The 18,065-nt window shown below is 58.6% G+C and overlaps 1 protein-coding gene across 9 annotated transcripts in view; it reads right to left on the bottom strand.

Moving 5' to 3' along the window:
• The window catches only part of ARAP1 (ArfGAP with RhoGAP domain, ankyrin repeat and PH domain 1), a 35,978-nt gene that overhangs the window by 11,613 nt on the left and 6,300 nt on the right, over positions 1-18,065 (bottom strand). For 7 of the 9 annotated variants that reach the window (XR_015799706.1, XR_015799705.1, XR_015799719.1 and 4 more), the window contains exons 2-14: positions 15,583-16,334; positions 9,365-9,504; positions 7,823-7,890; positions 6,855-6,958; positions 6,159-6,329; positions 4,455-4,524; positions 4,067-4,187; positions 3,753-3,958; positions 3,284-3,390; positions 3,002-3,201; positions 2,820-2,905; positions 1,492-1,674; positions 495-669 (exon numbers count right to left, since the gene is read on the bottom strand). Coding sequence is in view for 3 of the 9 variants with exons in the window: in XM_088157443.1 (XP_088013569.1) it covers positions 495-669; positions 1,492-1,674; positions 2,820-2,905; positions 3,002-3,201; positions 3,284-3,390; positions 3,753-3,958; positions 4,067-4,187; positions 4,455-4,524; positions 6,159-6,329; positions 6,855-6,958; positions 7,823-7,890; positions 9,365-9,504; positions 15,583-16,256 (2,305 nt within the window). In the remaining 6 variants the exon portion in view is untranslated. The remainder of the gene's footprint in view (positions 1-494; positions 670-1,491; positions 1,675-2,819; positions 2,906-3,001; positions 3,202-3,283; positions 3,391-3,752; positions 3,959-4,066; positions 4,188-4,454; positions 4,525-6,158; positions 6,330-6,854; positions 6,959-7,822; positions 7,891-9,364; positions 9,505-15,582; positions 16,335-18,065) is intronic. The other 2 variants (XR_015799713.1, XR_015799724.1) reach the window with 2 other exon arrangements.

The raw sequence follows: 18,065 nt of genomic DNA, 5'->3' as shown, positions 1-18,065 counted from the left end.
TCATGGAGTCAAGTTCAGGGGCAGGGGTGCACATCCAGCAGAATGTGACTGGCCATTAGAGGGGGTCAGCCCTCCTGCCCCAGGGACCTGCTGGAGGTGGGGGCTGCCCATCTGACAGAGGAATGCCCTTGAAGTTGCCTGGAATGCCCACAGCATGCCAGGATGGTTTGGGAATACTCTCTCCGATCCCTTCCGGTGCGTACAACACCAGCCTGCATCCCCATCTAGGCTCCAGACCGGTGTTCCCAGCTGGGATTGAGCCCTCAGGGGTGCAGGAGTTCCCCAAAGCCTCTCTTCCCTCTCGCGGGTTACGCAGATGCTCAACAGTGCCAGCAGATGGAGAGCCTCCTATGAGGAAGCTGCTGGGCAGGACACGGAGCTGGGACCAGTTCAAAACAGAGCTGTGTCCCCCAGAACACCCGGCAGCAACTCCAGGAATGTTGTCAGTGGGTGTGAGCCCATGGTGGAGCTTCAAGGGGGGGGTCAGCCCTTACCTGAAGTTTTGTTGTGGAGCAGGAACTCCATCTGCAGCCGCTGCCCACTTCTCTCAGCCAGGGCCAGGGGCGTTGGGCACTGGGGGTCCCCGGTGTCACAGGTCACCGATGCCCCACAGAAGAGCAGTGCCTGTGTCTCTGCCAGGTCACTGGTGGTGACGGCCGCACACAGAGCCTGCAGCAGAACCAGGAAGCCAGCGGTGAAGCCGAAGGCTCCCACCGAGGAGGAGACCCCCCCCAGCAAAAGGAGCTGGGTGAGTGCAGCGAGCTGCCGGACTCCCGGCCGCCTGGTCAGAACAAAGGAGGCTTAAACTGGGAGAAAAAGTTTGGAGCCGGCAGCGAATCCCTCCCTTAAGGAGCCAGAGTGAAGTCATACGGCAGCAGGGCGGGCCGGCCGAGCCAGAGTAGGAAAACAAACAAGCCCACATGCGAATTCCCTCGGCTGCCTGGGCCCTCCGTGTACCCCCACTACTTGTGCAAACACTGGAGAAGCCATGGCAAGGGCACAGCTGCATGGCAGAGCAGGAGGCGAAAGTCAGCAGGCAGAGTGCCAGGATGGCATTCCCTGTGTGATATTCCCTATGTGACTCTAGTCTGGCACTCTGCCAGCAGCCAGCACAGGGAATGGGTGCCTTGGCTGGTGATTAGGAGTGCTGGCCAGGTACTCCTGGGGAAGGACGTCAAGCTACCTCAACTGGGGTGTGCCCTCAGCACCAGCTCCCCTAAGCCCCATCCAGCCCAGAGCTTGACCCCAAAACAATTTCCAAGCCATGGAGAGGTAAACCCTCGAGCTGCCTGACTGTGGTAGAGAGATCCCATCTTGGACAAGGCTCTCCAGCATGGGCATGAAGCTGTAGGGGGATACAGGCAGGGAGGGATGGTGGGCAGTCTGCTTAGACACAGACCACTCCCAAAAGAGCCTCAAGACCCCAGCTCAGCCCCACTTTGCACCCAGGTAGAACCCCCAAGCGGGTGCCCATCCCTGGGGGCCACTGACCCTGTCAAGCTCCTCCTGGTTGCCAAAGAGCGGGTGGTAGAGGCGGTACTTGCCCTCCCGGTATTTGGCGATGAGGAAGCGCCTCCTCTCCTGGCTGCTGCTGGTGGGGCTGATGGCCTCACTGGGAGGCACATTTGCAGCCCAAAACTGGTTGGCCGTCACATTGCCAAACTTCTGGAAGAGCTGTGGGGACAAGGAGATTCCAATGTGACAACACTACTGGGGCATATGGGGGTGCTTTGCTGGGGGCAGGATGCTGCCCCGGAGGAACAGTGGGACGCAGGAAGAGCATGGGTGGTGTAGGGGAGTGGGGAGTGTGGGTGGGCAGGGTGCAGGCGCACCGACCCACTGCAGGCACGCAGCATCTGATAGCCCCCATAGCTGCCAACTCCCCTTCCTGCCCCGGAAAAACACATCTGGAAAGCGGCACCCAGCTGTGAGAGGTGGGGTGGTGCTCAGTATTCATGGGGACAGATTCAAAGCGCTTCTGGTGTCCCCTTGCCACCCCGCTACCCACAGCTGAGCAATGCCACTAAGAGGTTTATCACGGAGACCCACATCACCCCAATACCCACGGGAGGCTGCCAGCACCCCACACCTCTTAGGGGTGGAATGGGTGCATGCGGGAGTCGAGGAGGGGCTGTGCGAGCTGGGGCCTGGGGATGCTGGAGTGGTTTCAGGCAGCATTCCCAGAAATGGGAGGGGAAAAGGAGCAGCCGCAGGCAGCAGCTGGAAGCGTTTGGGAGCTCGGGGAGCAGGCAATGCTGGAGGCGGGGGCTGCGCGGGTGGGACGCCGAGCAGGAATGCAGGATCTGAGCAGGATGGATGGGAAGGAAGAACGGAACCAGCCGGGCTCTGCCGGCGGGAAATGGCTGCCAGGTTAGATCTTGAAACGAATCCCAGCTCCCCCCGCCCACTCATTCCCGGCGCTGGCGGCGCCGGCACATTCCTGCGCGCCGGCGGCCACACCGCTCCGGCGGACTGCTCTGCCCTTGGCCCCGCTCCAGCCCCACAGCCACGACCCCACAGCCGCTCCAGCCGCCCCACAGTCGTGTCCCCACGGCCACAGACACCGTCTGTCTGTGGCACATCAAGTGCCGCTTGTCCTTGTTCAGCCAGCATGCTGAGCTGGCTTCCAGAGGTCTCTAGGGACAGAAGGAAAAGCTGATGGCGTCCTCTCCCCAGCCATGGTGTCCCCCCAAGGGGCTGGAATCAGCCTGGAAGAGCCCTGCCGTGCTCCAGCACGCCCCAGCCCACAGCTCTATAATGCACAGAGAACAGGGTGTCACCCCCTAAAAGGGCTTTTTGGGACTGGTCTGTGCCACTACCTCGATCAGCTCCTCAGTCCACACTTTCCTGTCCATCTTCAGGCTCCGGACTTTGGTGATGCCAGGGCCCAATCCCCGGTGCTCCCCTGCCAGTGAGATGAGCCATTAGGGACCCATTTTGGGGTGGGAAAGGTCTGGGGGTCCCCAGGGATCCCTATTTGTGCCCCTCTGGATATGGGTACCTGCACATCTCTTGCAGATGACAACACAGAGGTTGATGGAGGCCCAGTCGGGTTTGGGAGAGCCACAGTCAGCACAGAAGCGGTTGGACTCCACTGCCCAGATCCTCTCGGCCACCTCCGAGTTGGAGAGTGCCTCAGTGATGGACTGCTGCATGGCCTCCACCCATTCCTCCTTCTCCTGCTCCGAGTCAGCAGAGAAGCTGCCAGGAGGGATGGGGGTGAGATATACCATGGCTCAGGGTGGGCAGCACCCTCAGAACCCCCTCCCCACCCTGGGCTCACCTGAAGATCCTGTATGGTGTGGTGAGGTCAAAGCCCCGGCGATCCACCTCCTTGACGTTTCCCACGTTCATCTCAATGTAGGTGATGCCAATCCCCAGCCGATAATCCTGGTGGAGGAGGGTGGACAAGGGATGGGGGGGGATGGATGATGGGATCCAGTGCCTGGGAGCTGGGGCAGCTCTGTCCCTTCCCTGCCCAGCTCTCATCCTGGGGGTACCTAGGGCATCACAGACTCTGGAAGCAGTTACAGTGGGTGTGATGCTCCTGGGAGATTCCAAGGCTCAGAGCCAGCAGAGAGGGAGGGCTCAGAGCACCCTGTGGCTTCTGTGCTGTCCCCATTTGAAGGATGGCAGGCCTGGGTGCCCTGGCTCACTGCTGCTCTGCTCAGGCTGGGAGTGCAAAGGGAAGGGGTCCTTCTTGAAACAGCATCAGGGTCCCCCACAGTGCCACAGCCCTCCCAGCAACCCACCTCTGCATTCTTGTAAAGGAACACTTTGTCCCCAGCCACCACCACAAAGAGCTTGTGCTTAAAGCCCCGCAGCTCCAGGAAGCCACTCTTATCGGCTGGCTCAGTGGCACTGTCGGTGGCTAAGGACATCAGTGTCCTCTCCGGAGCTTTGCTCTTCCTCTCCTCTGCAATCTGCTGCAGGGTCCATATCCACTTGTTGCGGTCTGCTGTGGGGCGAGATGGGACAGGATCAGCCTGGGCCCAGGAGCCAATGGGACTCATCCCTTGGGCTGGGAAGGGAGAGCAGCTGGGGAACAGGGACCCCTGTCACTCACCATCATTCTCGGCCCGGAATACGAAGTTGCGGTTGTTGGTGACGACCTCAAATTTCTGGTCCCCAATGCTGGAGACGCGGGAGATGGAGGAGACGGGAATGAACCGCTTGGAGTAGGTATCCTGGGTCAGGGAGTGAGGAGACACGCTGCTCATGTCTGTGGCCTCAGGGAAACGGGGCAGTTAGTGCCCCGGGTTCCCAATGCTCCAGCTCCAATGTCCAGGAGGCTCTGAGCCTCCCGCATCTCATCTCCAGCACCCAGCCATGGCTGTTCCCTGGGATACTGACCCTCGCCACAGCCACGTCTCTGAGTTGGGAGATGGCCCTGCTGGAGCAGCTCCTCTGCCACCTTCTCATCCCAAAACCCCAGATCCATCTTCTCCACCCACCTTTTCACTGTCAAAATAGCGGAGGTAGTCAGGATCAAGCTTCACCCAGCGCTTCTGGTAGATGTAGGACCTGGGAGGGGACCAGAGGGACCCGTTGGAGGGGATGCCCTTGAACTCAGGATGATTCTGCTTGCGTGTTCACGCCCCAGTTGCCAAAAGCCTGGGGCCACCTCGGCATTGATTCTGCCCTGTGTCCCCAGCCCTCAATGTCCCCAACCCTCCATCATGTGCTGTGTCCCCAGCCCACGATATCCCCAGCCCTCCATTCTGCCCTGTGTCTCCAACCCTTGATCTGGTGCTATATCCTCAGTCCGCTATCCTGCACAGGAACAAGAGCCCTGTCCCAGCCAGCCCTTGAAGTCCCCAGCCTTTGATCCTGTGCCCTCTCGCTGTGCCCTCATGCTGCTGTTGGGGATAGCAATGGGGACTTCATGCTTTCCTCTAGGCACCAATTAGAACATGGAGCTGAGAACAAGGGCTGCCCCTAACAGCCAGGCAGGTTTCAGTCCAGGAGACACATTCCAGGAGGGGTCAGTGACACCAGAGCAGAGGGAGAAGCCATCTGCTTCAGTATGAGGATGGGGATACAGATGAGAGGCAAGACCCTCTGGGGGCTGGAAGAGAGCCCACCAGAGACCCCTTTGCCCTCCCCAGCTGAGGATGCAGACCAACCACATAAAACAAGGAATGGCATGACACTTTTCAACCCATCCCTTTAGCATTAGGGCTGCAGAAGGAGCCAAGCCCTTTCCAACACAGCTCCAGCAAGCCCTGCCATGCAGCCCCCCCTACCAGCACTGAACCCCTGCTCGTGGGGCTAGGGGCTGGTGTGGCAGCAGGGACACAAGGGGTTGCTCAAGGGTTTGTTTACTCAGGAAAGGTTTGTTGGAGCAGCTTCCCAGGGAACCTTCCAGCTGCTCTCACTTCCCCACAGCACGGCTGCTCTGTTGCAAATAGCTGAGCTTCCTCCTTGGTGGAACTGCTGCCTCGGGGCTTCCTCTGAGCCCAGATTAAGAACCCCCCCAAACATCTGTCACATCTCCTGCTTGATTGTTGCCTCCCAGCTAGTGCAGGGGCTCTTTGAGTGGGCTCCCTGTGCACACTGTGCTGGTTGTGCTCACTGGATTCACTGACTCCCTGGGGAATCACTGGCCTCCCCATGACTTCCTGGCTTGCTCACCCTGGAGCAGACATACACAAGCCCAGCACTTCCCCTGTTTTACTGCGGCATCATTCTGACTTTCCACCATGAGCCTAAGATTTGGGGCTTCCGTCCTCAAATAGGGGCTATCACCACCTCCTCCTGTGGCAAACCCAGCAATCCCAGATGCATAGCTCAGCCTAAACACCCCACCTCATCCCTGACAGCTTCTCTAGTGTCACTGTTATTCCAGGGCTCCCCCAGAGGAAAAGCAGCTCCTTTCCCTCCCAGTGATGCAGGGTTGGAGAGCAAGCTCGAGCTGCAGCCTCCCATTGTCAGCAAAGTCAGTACAACAACTGGTGGCACCTCCTCTGAGAAGGGCTTTTTCACAAAAAATGGGTGTTTTTAACCTAAGTCACAGGCTAGAAGGGAGCAGAAGGAACCCCTTGTGATGGATTTTCACCAAAGCAAAAGTACACCCCCATGAGCAGGAATTACAGGTGAGAAAATGAGGGGACAATCACTCTTCCATGTCACGCAGGAACCCCCAGTATATCACTCACCCCTGTGGCGGGTTCTTGTCCAGCCACCCTGCTCTGATGGTGGGTGACAGCGAGGCGGTGGCACTGGTGCCCTCCATGCTGTCACTGAGAGTGTCGGAGCTGCTGCCAGGGAAGGCGTCGGGTGCAGGCGGGTGCAGGCTGGGGTCCCTGTCACTCCAGCTGCTGCCACCACTGGGGATGAGGAGCCGAGGGAGGGGGTTAAGAGCTGGTGAGCCCCGGGAGGGGCTGAGGCTCCCCGGCATGCTTCAGCCTCCCTGTGACCTTCCCTGAGGCGCAGGGAATGCAGGCCAGCTGTATGCAAGCGGGGACACTGGGGACAGTCCCCTCAGCGGGATCCCGGCATTCCCCCAGTCCCAGGGACAGCTCAGGCCTGAGTCTCAGCTCTGGGAGGGGGAACAGGGGCACCCCCAAGACCTCAGCCCCAACCCAGTGACACACAGAGCTGCTCTCTGCTCAATATGGTCAGATGTGCTCCCACGCACAGGTCCTGCGTGTGCCCATGTGTGCGCACACTGTGGAGCTGTGCATGCACAAGAAGCCCTGACCTGTGCACTCACCTGCCCTGCCATGCACAAGAGCTCTCTACCTGTGCTCACACCCCCCACACAAACACATCCCTTACTTATACACACACAGAGTATGTCACCAGCCTCACACACACGTCCCCTGCACACAGCACAGCAGCCAAGCTCGTACTTGGCAGGAGGTGCATTGGGGTGCTCCTCGCCGAACTCATCTTCACTGAAGAGGCTGTTGAAACGCTGGGACCGTGGTCGCCCCATCCTAGGCTCAGCATCCTCCTGCAGAGACACACACGGGTGACACATGGGGTCTCAGTGCTCCTGCTGCACCGTGAGGGTGCAGGGTGGATGGAAGCAGAGGGGGCATGATGCTATGTCACCAGCCCATGCCCAGCTCAACAGGTGCCCACAGTGCCAGGGTGCCCAAGAAGAGGCATGCTGAGGCTCACAGAGAGAGGGCAGTGCAGTCAAGGGAGGAGCTGAACACCAGGATGGTTATTTATAGCAGCTAAAAATGTTGGAGCTTCATGAGCAATCTGGCATCTCCTCCCTGGCCCTGGCATTCTCAATCAAAGGCACATGGGGGCTTCAGGTGCTTAGGGGGCTCTGCAGCTTCTGGGATTTCTCAAATCCATCCGTTCCCACCTCAGAGACTGAGGGAGGCAGATAGAAATTCACAATCCAGGGATTACATTCAAGATGCAGTGCTGGAGATGTCTGCTATTACACACTCTGGGCACATGAGTGTGGCAGGGTGCTGCACAGCTGTCCGTGCTTCCCAGAGACCCCCGAGGACCCAGTGAATACTTCCTGGGGACACTGGGGTGAGACCTGGTGGGTGCTCCCCAGGGACCCTCAAGTTCCAGCACCACTGAAAGACCTAATAGATACTTCCCAAGGACACTGAAGAACCAGTCCCAGCTCTGGGGTTCCAGTCCCCATGGGAGACCCAGGGAGTACTTGCTAGGGACCTGTGGGAGACCCAGTGGGTGTTCAGTGAGGCAAAACCCCCTCTCTAGCCACTGCCAACATGCTCCTCCAGCCCTAACCAGTATCTCTGGAGCATCCCAAACCTGGTACCTGTCCTTAGGGCCAGGCACCCTGCAAGCTCCTGCCCACCTCCAGCCCCATGGTGGGACCAACCTTGGCCATGTCCCCCGTCGGTCTGGCTAATTCCTCCTCCCACGCCGAGTCCTCGTAGTCTGAGTCATCTGACAAAGGAGAGGGAACATGCTGGGAATCAGCTGGTGTGGAGCAAGGGGTCCAAATTCCCTCTGCTAGCCTGGAGCCCGTGCAGGCATGGCTGGTTTCCCCTTGCTCTGCCCTTGGCAAATAACTACCACAATTAGGGTTTTATCAAAGTGTCTGGGAAAGAGCTGGGAAAGGGCAAAGTCCTCCTAGTGCAAAGACCTCCCAGTACTGTCACGACACTCCTGGCCTCACCAGAGGGGGACTTGGTGACACCAGCCCCAGCACCATGGCCCCATCCAGGCTCTCATGTCTCTGCCTGGGAGCTCCTGCTGCTGGGGATTACCAGGGGCTTTTTCCACAGCTTGTTTTCCAGGGTGGATTCCCCCCCCTCCTCTCCCATTCCTTATCGGCTCTCGAGCTTGTGCACCACGGAAATGAGATCCCAGAGGATGATGGGAGCGAGAGATGGTTCTTCCTCACCCAGCACCCACACCAGCAGGAATCCTGGTCAGGATTGTAACCCCATAGGGAACAAGTGGCCCCAGACAGCCTTGCCCTGGCAGACACCTACTCCCAAATCCCACTGAGAATCTGGAGCAGATTGCTTCCAAAACCCCAACCCAGATTATGGTGTTTGGACCCTGGCAGCAGGCGAGGATGCTCCCAGCTGCAGGGGATTGAGGGGTGTAGGTAGATGCTCACCCTGGCACCACAGAAACCCCTTGCAGACTCTGCATCCCAAACTCATCAGGGTGGGAGCAGCTTTCCTCCCTGCACCCCCCAAAAAACAGAAAAGCTCCCTGTCCATGGCTTCTCCCAGCTTCTAAAACACACCCCAGCTCCCAGTTAAACCAGTGCTGCTTCCTGCAGGGCTGCTGGCCTTGAGAGGCACCCAGGACCCCACACAACTCAGCTTTTCTTTTTCCTTCCAGCTGAAGTATAGTCCAACCAGGGCTGCATCCTGAGACCAAACCTTCACCCCTCCATGGGGGTCCCCAGCTCAGCAGTGGGCTGAGCCCCAGGGGTACCCTGAGGATGGGGCTGGAGGATGCCAAGGCACAGTCCTGGGACCCCAGAACCAGAGACATCTGTATTTCGCTCTCCTGATAGGTTCACTTTTCCTCTGTGAGTGGGTGTGGGTGCTGAAACCAATGCTCTGCCCTAGGAGAGGCTACACTCAAACCCCCAGTCCACATTTTGCATTGCCTGAAACTCCCAACCCAGGTCTTACACCCCTTCCCTGAAGCCCCCAGCTCAGACCTTACACCCACCCTAAATCCCCCAGGCCAGGACTTGCACCCCTGACACCCCCAGCCCAGAAGGCAAGAAAGGGGACAGAGAAGAAAGAGACCACAACAAGGACAGACGAACAAACTGACAAGAAAGAAGGCACAGCACCCGTGAGATGGAATGGATGCTGATGGATTGGCAGCCAGATATCCCAAGGGAAGATTTGTGACAGGGGAAGACTGGAGGGGCCACCCTTCTACTCACCAAACTCTGGCACGAAAGGAAGGGTGGCCTTGGAGGGCAGCGCTGGTGGCGTCGGGGCTGGCGCCTTCGTGCGAGGCAGGGAGGACGGGGTGACGCCGGGTGCTCTTTCAGTGATGGGGACCTCCTCTTTGGCAGGGGTGCTGTGGGAGAGAGGAGCAAGCACTGCCTTATTCCAGTCCCTGCCTCGCTTCCCAAGCTGATACACCTGCAGGGGGGTCACAAATAATCCCTAAAAGGGAACAAACGCCAGCAGATCCAAACCCACAAACCAATTCCTAAAAGCCTTTCCTGTGCTTGGGCTATATGACTACTTTTCTAGCCCAGAGATGTTTTCCTGGCGTCCAACCTCACTCCCCTGCGTGTGCTCCACAATTCAGGATCCTTATCTGACTCTGGGACACCCCAAGCCACCCACAGCCTTGAAGCCACATCCCAGAGCAGGTTGTTTTCTTTCCTCCAGTCTAAACAATGGCAGAGCCGCTTCCTTATCTGGTGTGCAGGTGGCCACAGGGTTCCTTGAGCAGGATGGAGGTCCTAGGAATGGTCTGTGCCACCAGCTCCCTTATGGTGGGGTAGACACTGGAGATCCAGGGTGGCTGCTATGGCAGCAAGAAATCCTGGAAATGGAGCTTCTCCTGGCTCAGTGGGCCATGCCCCCAGCCTCAAAACCTTGACCAGTGGGGAGAGGGACCATGGGGACTGTCCTCCTCTCCACAAAGCCCCTGAGCAGCTGGGTTCAGCCACTCCTACCTCCCGTTTCTTGCTTCCTGCCTTCCTGAGACTCAAAGGTGACAGGCAATCAATAGAAACCTCTGGGGTAATGGTGTTTTCAAGGCCAGGAAATTAAGAAGTTTCTCCAGGATATAAAAATACAAGGTACCTTTGGAGCATCCCTGAATCCAGGGAGAGGGCAGAGGCAGTGGGCAGAATCTCCACCTCAAGCCCTGGATAAGTGAGCCCCAGGGGACCAGCATGCTGGCACCATCCCCATCCTTGCCCCAGCTACTTCCCACTGCAGCCACAAGAAGGAACAGTTGGTTAGATTGGATATTGGGAAGAAGTTCTTTCCTCTGTGGCTGGTGAGGCCCTGGCACAGGTTGTCCAGAGGAGCTGTGACTGCCCCATGCCTGCAAGTGTTCAAGGCCAGGTGGGATGGGGCTTGGAGCAACCTGGTCTAGTGGGAGGTGTCCCTCCATGGCAGAGGGTGGAACTAAATGAGCTTTAAGGTCCCATCCAATCCAAACCATTCTGTAATCCCATGGCCAAGGATGCCATCAGCACCCCATGGTTTCTGGGGATGTGCCTCCCAGCACCATGGCTCATGCACAAGAGCTTTCCCTTAGCTTGGGGTGAGCTGGAGAAGAAACTTCTCCCTGCCTGGAGCAGGAAGCAGGGGAAGACGGGAGTGCTGGCTCTCCCTGGGTCAGCCTGACCTCATTTCTCAGCAGCTATTTCCATGGGAACCAGCCACAACCATCCATACATTAGGGAATGCTGGCAGGGAAGGAGGGGGAGCATGGGCAGGGGAGTATGGGCCGTGGAGCAGCACTGCTCCCAACACCACCAGGCAGGAGCTGCTGGAGCACCCAGGTGTGCAGAGACCCAGAGACATGGAGATGACAGAGCACAAGCCACAGAACCTTCAGCAAGAGCCTGGCTGGGGTCTACATCTATGCAGCCACCCAGGATGGTGTTTGCCCCCTGGGGTGTGGCTGGGGGCTGCAGCACAAGCTCCATGGCCAGCAGTGAGATGGCAAGCCTCAGCCAGGACAACCCCCATCTCCTGGATGAAGACTCCTCAGGAGGGTTTCTGGCTCAGCCCCAGTCCTGTCCATCCCCTAGCCCCACCATCCTAGAGACAAGCAGGATAAGCACCCACAGAGCTCAGGCACAAATAACACCCCCAGTTCTCCAAAACACCCTCTCCACTGGTCTGCCTGCTCTCCATGTCATCATCTACTGCTGTAGCATCTCTGGGCTTCATGTCCCGCCATGGGTCCATGGGGTAGCGTGGGTGCCCTATCTCCCCCTGCACACCCTGGACCCCCATGCAGCCATGCCCAAAGGATGCCAGTCCTGCTTCAGGCAGGGTCTGGCTGGTGCCACCTCTGCCATTAGAGAAGTGGCAAACCCGTGCCTTATGTGCTGTCCCTTATCTGAGCAGCGCCTTATCTGCTGTTCTTTATCTAGGTCAGCCTCTCTACTAAGGGCAGCAGAGAGGGCTGCTCTCCCATAGGCACCACCCCAAAGCCCAACCTCTGCCCAGGCCACCACCCCTGCCTAGCTCACCCAGCCCTCTGAAAAGGAGTCTTCTGTCATCACTTCCTTGGATTTCACTTTCTACAACCCCCCTCCTCCCACCAGCTGCTCGGAGGGGCTGCTATAATCCCTAGACCACCCCTGGGCATGGAGAGGGGGTGCCCCCTCACTGACAGCTCATCCATGATCAGGGTGCAGACATAAGCACCCACTGCTCATGGGACCCTGTGTAGAGTGTCTAGATCTGAGACATCAGTGGCCAAAATTGGGGGGCCCACAGCCCTGCTGCTGGCATTAGGAGGATGCCAAATCTGGAATTGGTGAGAGAGAGCTCCCAATGTTGAACACAGTTGCTGCCATCAACCCGTGGGAGGACATCCCACACCCGGCAGGGCTGGGACGATCCTGTCACCTCCTAGCACAGGAATGCTTGGGGTGGCGCAGGGTTTGGGGGGATGGTGAAAACCCGGAGGTGAATATGGCCTGGAGGAAACCACAATATGGCTTTGCAAGCAGCTAGGAGGAAGCGCCAGGGACCACGGCAGCACAGCCGGAAGTGAGGGGAGATGGGTGGGTGGTGTCACCCCAGAAATGCCCAGGTCACTCGCCCTGCTCCCAGGCTGTCTGCATACACAGGGGTGCTCCAGCTCTTCCTCAGCCCTCATTCTCGGAGGTCCCTCCTCTGTGGGCACTCCCACCTCCACAAGAGGTTATGGAGGGGGTCTCATTCCCACCCAGAGACAGGACCAGACCAATGCAGCTGACTCACTGCTGCTGGCAAAGAGCCCCAGCCCCAGCCTGGATGCAGTGAGCATCACCCTGATGTGGGCAAGTACCACCCAGACCTGGGCAAATAGCACCCTGATGTGGGCATCAACTCAGCATGGGCAAGGATCATCCAGACATGAGCAACCATCAGTCCCAACATGGGCAAGCATTCCCCACTGTTGTTGGTCCTTGGGCAGCCCGGCAGTATTCCCTCAACCCCAGGCTTTTCGTGTTCACTGGCTGCAGGTACCCGATAGGGGGCAGGAGAAGGGTTTGGGGCGAACAGCAGCACTCTAGGGCTGTGGAGCTCCCTCGGACCCAGGCAGGGCACTTTGGCCAGTCATCCATCACTCCAGGGAGCCCCAGTGTTGATAACTTCCCAAGCTCCCAGCAGATGCTGCCCCACACGTAGAGCCAGGACCCAACATCCATCATAGGGTGACTTATACCTTCACCCAACTGATTGCACCCCTTGTCCGTGGCAGCTATCCTGCACCCACAGCATCTCCTCCACCCACAGGTATGGCCAGGCACCACCACTGGCCAAAGAGTCATAGAGCCATGGAATGGTTTGGCTGGGAAAGGACTTTAAAGCTTATCTCCTGCCATGGGCAGGGACATCTATAACCCCAGGTTAGTCCAAGCCCACCCAACTTGGCTTTGAACATTTCCAGGGATGGGGCAGCTACAGCTTCTCTAGGTAGCCTGTGCCAGGGCCTCACCACCCTCAGAGGTAAGCATTTCTTAGGAAATGATAGCTCTTTATTTTTAAAATGTTTTCAAAACAAGAACCCAGCTATAGCCAATATATTTCTGGTCATACAATTAAAGTGACTTTTGAAATCAGAGTTTTGGAGTTCAAGTGGTTAGTTCTGAACTCCCCAATATATCCATATAACACACCTATAACATATATATGGATGCACAGACATACCCCTGTATATATTCACTACAGCATCAAGATCTATGTGAGAAATATATAAACACATACATACACCTATACACATTCCCTTTTGTTGCTACCAAGCACCAACATACAGGTGTAATCTATATGTTACAAGTGCATCATAGCACACCAGGTGCCAGGGCCACCCACCTGTCCCACACTGGCACAGCCCCCAGGGCTCTGCCACGGTGACCCCAGAGTCCCCCAAGCCACTGGAGCACCCTTGTGTCCTGGGGCTGCTTGCTGTTCAGCCTGGCGAGGCCCATCCCGTCCTGAATCCCATGCAGCTCCCAAGGGACCCTTAAGCACCCCCAGATTCCCCGGGGCAGCGCCAGGGGGGAATCCCAGCCCCCGAGTCCAAGCGCACAAACTGCTGGGGTGGGGAGCGCCTGTTCCGCGGCAAGAGCGCCCGTCCCCGGGGACAGCAGGAACGGGGCGACCAACAATGCCTGAGGGCACACAGGCCAGGGCAGGAAACACCCGCTGGAGCCGGCAAAGCGAAACTCGCACCCGGTAGCGTCGGCAGCGCTCGATCCCATCCCAAAAATCCCTCCGCCCCGGCCCCCGCCGCCTGCTGCTGTGCGGCACGCCCGGCGCTGTGCCAGCCGTGCCCTCCTACCTGGGCAGGTGACAGGAACCGCGGTGGCACCGAGCGGCAGCACGGGCAGGGCGGGGGGAGGCCGGCGGGGAGCGCAGCTTCTCACCCCGGCACTTCCTGCGCTGCAGCAAAACTTCCTGAGCTGGCCGAAGCAGCGGCATGTCCGGCACCAAATCCTCAGTGTTGCCAGTGGGAACCCACGGCACGGCCAGTACCAGGACTCGGGCATGGCTGGCACCAAACACCCGGCATGGACATGGGCACTAAACTCACGGCACAGCTGGCACCAAACCAGCAGGGAAAGCACCGAACCGATGGCACGTCCAGCACTAAACCAGCACAGCTTGCACCAAAGTGGCAGCCATTGGCATCATCATGCCCAAGTAGATTCCTGGCCAGGCAGGATGGAGAGTGGCTCCAGGAGGATTTGGGTGACTATCTCGGTGCAGAAATGCAGTGGTGGGAACAGTTCCTGGGGTGCCAGGATGGACACTATTGATCTGGAGTCCAAGGACGCTCTGGGACAGGTGCTGCCCATCCTATGGCATGCCAGCCCCCTACATCAGCTGCCTGAGCCCCCTCTCCAGTTCAGCATCCCAGCCCACTCCCTGCATGGGCAGAGGGATCAGCTCCACCCACCTTACCACAAAAAGCCCACTGGGACACAGGGATGCGAAGCTGGAAGGGGAGCCCAGCCACCAGCCCTCCCATTCTCATCCCGACTACACACAGGGTCCCATCCAGCACCATGAGTCGGGACAAACCCAGCCCCACTCCCAGGACTCCCTCAGGGGACCAGCTAGACACCCCAGCTCCAGGAGCATATCCCTTAGGGTCTGTGGGTCCTGGGGAGGTTGCAGGGGAAGACTCCCTGGGCAGGGGGGCCACACAGGCTTGCTGACATTCCCCTACCTCACCCCGGGAGGGTGCTGGCACCCAGGAACTCGTCTGCCCCCTCCAAACTGCACTCCCAGTCCTCGCTCCACATCTGCCTGCGCTCTGCAGGATTTGGGAGTGCACTGGGAGGTTGGGACATCAAAGGTAAGTGCTGCTGTCCCAAAATTCCAGCCTGCTCCCATATCATCTGGCCACAGCAGCTGGCAGCAGCTTTGCCCCATGCTCCCTGTGCGCTGCAGTTCACTGTCTTGCACCCACTGGTGTCAAGAGTTCTGCAGGCTTCAGCACTGCCTACATTACAGGTGGGGGAAAGGCAGGGCTCTATATTGTTGTGGGGACTGCACCCCAGCCCTTGCCAGACTGGGGTGACCTGGGTGACTGGGATGATCAGGGTGGATACATCCAGTCATAGCTAAAATAAATATCTCAACACCACCTCCCTCTCCCCTCACTCCTTGCTGGTAGCCCAGGGAAATGTGCTGTGGCCTGGGGCAGGGGTACCCCCAGGGGTTGTGTTGGGATTGGGGGGTGGGTTAGTACCCTCATGGGGTGTGCTGGGGCTGGGGGTATTCCAAGATGTGCCCCCTGGGGTGGGGGTACTCCCAGGAGATGTGCTAAGGTCTGGGGAGGGCGTAGGTCCCCCAGGCAACCCATGTCATGACCCCAAGGGTCCCACCCAGATCACAGCCCCCTACACAGACCCTGCTGCCTTGGGGCATCCCCAAGCCCATGCCCCTGCCACCCCCTTACCTCCTCTGGGACACAGCCCTTGGGGGGAGCTCCGGGGGCCGGTCAGGCAGTGGGGGGCCCTTCAGGCTCTGGCACTTGGTTTCCAGTTGGTGTCGCTTGGCTGGCAGCGGTGGCAACGGGGGTCTCTCCCTGCTGTCAGCAGCGGGCTTCTCCCCAAGCACTGGTGGAGAGGGGTCCTCCAGGGCTGGGAGATGACTGCAGGATGCAGGGGAGGGCTCGGGGCTGCCCCCCGATAGTGATGGTGAGAATTTGAGAGGGGGACGGCAGCCCACTCTGGGTGGGATGGGTGGGGGCAGCTGGGTGAAGCTTGCAGCCCGCTCTGGCTCCAGCACTGGGGTCCCACCAGGAGCTGGTGGGCACCGGGGCTCCAGCTGCTCCTGCCCTGTTGCAGTGCTCAGGCGGAAGATGTGGCGTTTCATGGGGACAGGTTTAGCGGCAGGGGGCTGGTGAGTCCCAGAGGGCAGCGGGGCCTCAGCAAAGGCTTTCTGCAGACCCAGGAGGATGCGGCGGCGGTGGCCGGGCAGCAGCACCCCAAGGCGGGTGAGCCCCTCGTCTGTCAGAGCCCGGCAGTCCTGCACTGACCACAGCTCACTTTGCTGGAAGCTCTCCACATACTGGTCGAGGTGGAGGGCAGACAGCCAGGCGGCCACCGGCAAAGATCCCTCCTCCTCCATGGCAGGGGGCTGGCCACAGAAACCCACACCACTCAGTGCATCTTCCGTTGCCAGCAAGGCTCAGGATGACATCAGGACCTGGGAATGGAGACAACAGGATCAGGATCAGTCCCAAAACACAAACTAAGTGAAGCCTGGAGTCCCAAAACCAACATTCCCAGTGAAGCAGACCGGTTTTCCTATGGTCTCCAACCACGCTGTGTCCCCAGGAGCACCCAGTCCTGAGCTGAGGGGCTGCAAGTGTGTGGAAATGCTGGAGGGTTCCAGTTTAGGCAATGAAACATAGATGCCATCCCTTTAGAGGTGAAGGCACCATGGGGCTCCGGCATGGTTCCAGGGGTGACATTTGGGCTGTGGGACAAAGCAGCGGGGGATTATCCACATTGTGGATAATCAAGGAATATGCCTGATTCAAGGCCAGGGGAGCTGTTGGCTGCACCTCAGGGCTGTCACCCTGCAGGATGCAGCTCCCCTGGTTTACAGCAGCAAGCCAGGATGGAGTTGGATCCAAAAGGCTGTCCCCTCTCCCGGGCTGTCTCCATCCCAGCCAGTGGAAGGTGCTGCCACTGGAGCCCCAACCCAAACCACACCCAAACCCCTCCTCACAGACCATGTGCCCACCATGGCATTGCTCCCAGCTCCAGAGCCCTGTCTGTCCTTGGCATTGCTCTAGCATGGCACCCTGGAGTGCTGGCAGAGCATCTATGCAGCACCCTTGGTGCACACACCTAGCAGAGCGCCCTTGTGGCACCCAGAGTTTGGGACATGGGCTCACTTGGTGTCCCAGGTCCCGGAGCAGAACACCCATCCCACACCATAGCTGTTGGCAGGGCAAATCCCCGTTACCCCAACAAGCAGCAGATGGGATACCCTGCCCTTCCCACCCACCAGCATCATGGCCTCAGCAGGCTCCAGGCAGGAGGCAGATCCTGTCATGCCAGCACACTCAGCACTGCTAGTGACTCCGGCACCATCTTATTTTGGGTTTACTGGAGGTTTTTTTAGACCTGCTAAGAAGGAGCTTGAGGATTTCCTGGAGCCGTAAATAGGCCAGTCTGATCTGCTGTCAGAGTCACGTTTTCTGTGACTCAAGCAGGTCCCAGCCCTCGGCAGCACTTGCGGTTTCGGTGCAAAGTGCACAGACGAACAAGGCTCATTCTCGACCCGGCACTAACTGGATACTGCTGAGCCTGAGGAACCCCACAGTCAGTGACCCCTAACCTCAAGACACCAGCATCCCATGGTGCTGCTGGGATGTGGCCACAGTGCCACTTCCTTGGCACTTCCTGGCACAGTTTGGATCTGCTTCAGGCTCCAAGGAAGGAGCAACAGGGACCCAGGGCTGACTGATGCCTGTGGCTCCTTGCTGGCAGCACAAGAGAAATCAGCAGCACCAGAGAAATCAGCACCACCCAGGACCTTCCCACTGGTCCCAGCATTCCCAACCAGCACCACAAAAATCGCTGAAAAATAATAAAATTCTCTCTCCCACCTCCACACCTAGAAAGCCCTCATCTATTATTGACAATGGATAAGTGAGGGTGCTGGGTGACATTGCTGTCACCAGATCCCAGTGACACCAGCACAGGCAGGCTGAACCCCAGCTAGGCACTGGCTCTGGAGGAACAGAGAGAAACAGAGTGACACCAGTATGGGGCTCCCACGAATGCCCTCTGTCCTGGCTAGAGCCAAAGAGTCACCACCAGCGTCACCCATTGACACCAGTGCCAACATCCCCGGTGCTGTGCCAGGACATCAAGGCAGTGGTGGGACAGTCCTATCAGGAAGGGACAGCTGCACTAGCACTCA

Source organism: Sturnus vulgaris, chromosome 2 (genome assembly GCF_052056855.1).
Source record: "Sturnus vulgaris isolate bStuVul1 chromosome 2, bStuVul1.hap1, whole genome shotgun sequence".
Lineage (NCBI taxonomy): Eukaryota > Metazoa > Chordata > Aves > Passeriformes > Sturnidae > Sturnus > Sturnus vulgaris.
Note: the sequence above shows the minus strand (reverse complement) of the source record. Positions and strands in the feature narration are given on the sequence as shown.